Raw genomic sequence first — 1,809 nt, forward strand, 5'->3', positions numbered from 1 at the left:
AATAAATGAGCAAGTAAGCAACTCAGAACAGAGTAATTCACAAAGTAAAATCTTTATTGTCTTCAACAATATAAAACTCACAGAGGGGAACCAGGATGGAAAGTGGCATATCTAGTGCAGATAGGATTCAGAAGTGAGACTCCTGAGGTAGAAACTTCTGGAAGACCCTCAGGAGGAAACAGAGAGCACCTTCATTTCTCTGCAGAAGTCTCTAGCTCCTCAACAGGATTTTGCCTCTGAGAAGTCTGGCCAGTGCCCCCTTCATGTCCTTGTTCCGCAGGCTGTAAATAAAGGGGTTCAGTAGGGGAGTCACCACAGTGTACATGACAGCAGCTGCTGTGTCTTCTGCCACTGCATTGGAGGAAGGGGATGAGGGGCACAGGTAAGCCCTGATCACTGTCCCAAAGAACAGGCCAACCACAACAAGGTGGGAGCCACAGGTAGAGATGGCCTTGCGCCTTCCCTGGGCAGAGGGGACTCTCAGGATTGCTAAAGCAATGTGGATATAAGAAACCAGGATTAGCAAAAATGGGACTAAAATGACTGCACCTCCCAAGAAGAGAAGTACAAGCTCATTGACATGGGTATCAGAGCAAGAGACTTTCATCAGAGGTCCCAAGTCACAGAAGAAGTCAGGAATGATCTTCTTAGAACAGAAGGAGAGTGGAAACATGAGGAAGGTCTGGGTCATGGAAACAAGATTTGTAAGGGCCCAGCAGGTGGTCACCATGAAGATGCAGCGCCGAAGACTCATGATCATTGTGTAGTGGAGAGGAAGGCAAATGGCCACATAGCGGTCATAGGCCATCGTGGCCAGAAGAAAGATGTCCATGGACCCAAAGGTCAAGAAGAAGTAGAGCTGAGTCAGGCACCCTGCATAGGAGATGGACCTACTCTGGGTCCAGATGTTCACCAGGGCCTTGGGCACAGTGGTGGAGGTGAACAGGACATCTGCGCAGGACAGGTTAGCGAGGAAGAAGTACATGGGAGTGTGGAGACGCGCATCCGTGCCAATGGCCAGGACGATAAGCAGGTTCCCAGCCAAAGTGATTATGTACATGCACAGGAACAGCAAAAAGAGGGTGCTCTGCTGCTCTGGCCGCTCCGAGAGTCCCCAGAGGAGGAACTCAAAATCTTTGGTTTGATTTTCTCTTGCCATGAGCCACAAGGTCAGAGAAAAAGATCTTGAGTGATCCCCATTAAAGTTATGTAAGACATCTTACTTCAGACGGCTGGGGAGGATGCCGCTCTCTGGACTCAAGAGAAGAATGACAGTGTATCAGGTATGATCAAAATATACAGCAAATATTTAAATTCTAAAACTGTATCATAGTGAAAGACCATTACCACTAATCTGCCTCAAAACACATCCCACATGCACACATTTTTATTACACATATCCCATCATTCTTTCCACTTTCTTCTTTTTCTAAAAAAAAATGTATTTAGTACGAGGTCCATAGGGTCTCACTACATGGATCAGACTCCCAGTGATCCTATTTTCAGCCTCTCAAATGCTGGAATTAGAGGCACACACCACCACACCCAGTTTCAATCACTCTCTCAGCACACCCTGAGGGTGCAGTTGGCAGGGCATTGGGACCAGGGACCGAACCCCAGTCCCTGAGCTTGGCTAAGCAGGCACTTTAGTCTGCTGGACTATCTGGCCAGCCTTTTCCACTTTCTGAAACAGTTCTGGAAGTCCCTTTCCATGTCTTAACAACCAGTATGTGTTCAATAATATGGTGAATGTTGAGGCTAAGTGCCAGCTGACATAAAGACATTATACTGTGCTCACTTTATTCACTA

General features: G+C 47.1%; 1 protein-coding gene across 1 annotated transcript; it reads right to left on the reverse strand.

Moving 5' to 3' along the window:
- Window positions 1-211: 211 nt before the first annotated feature.
- Window positions 212-1,200, reverse strand: LOC101584690 (olfactory receptor 1P1-like). The gene is given in 2 exon segments (XM_012516250.2): window positions 212-1,176; window positions 1,179-1,200. Coding segments are annotated over 2 exon segments (987 nt in total).
- Window positions 1,201-1,809: the final 609 nt, after the last annotated feature.

This window comes from Octodon degus, unplaced genomic scaffold (assembly GCF_000260255.1).
Source record: "Octodon degus isolate 3935 unplaced genomic scaffold, OctDeg1.0 scaffold00098, whole genome shotgun sequence".
NCBI classification, from domain to species: Eukaryota; Metazoa; Chordata; class Mammalia; order Rodentia; family Octodontidae; genus Octodon; species Octodon degus.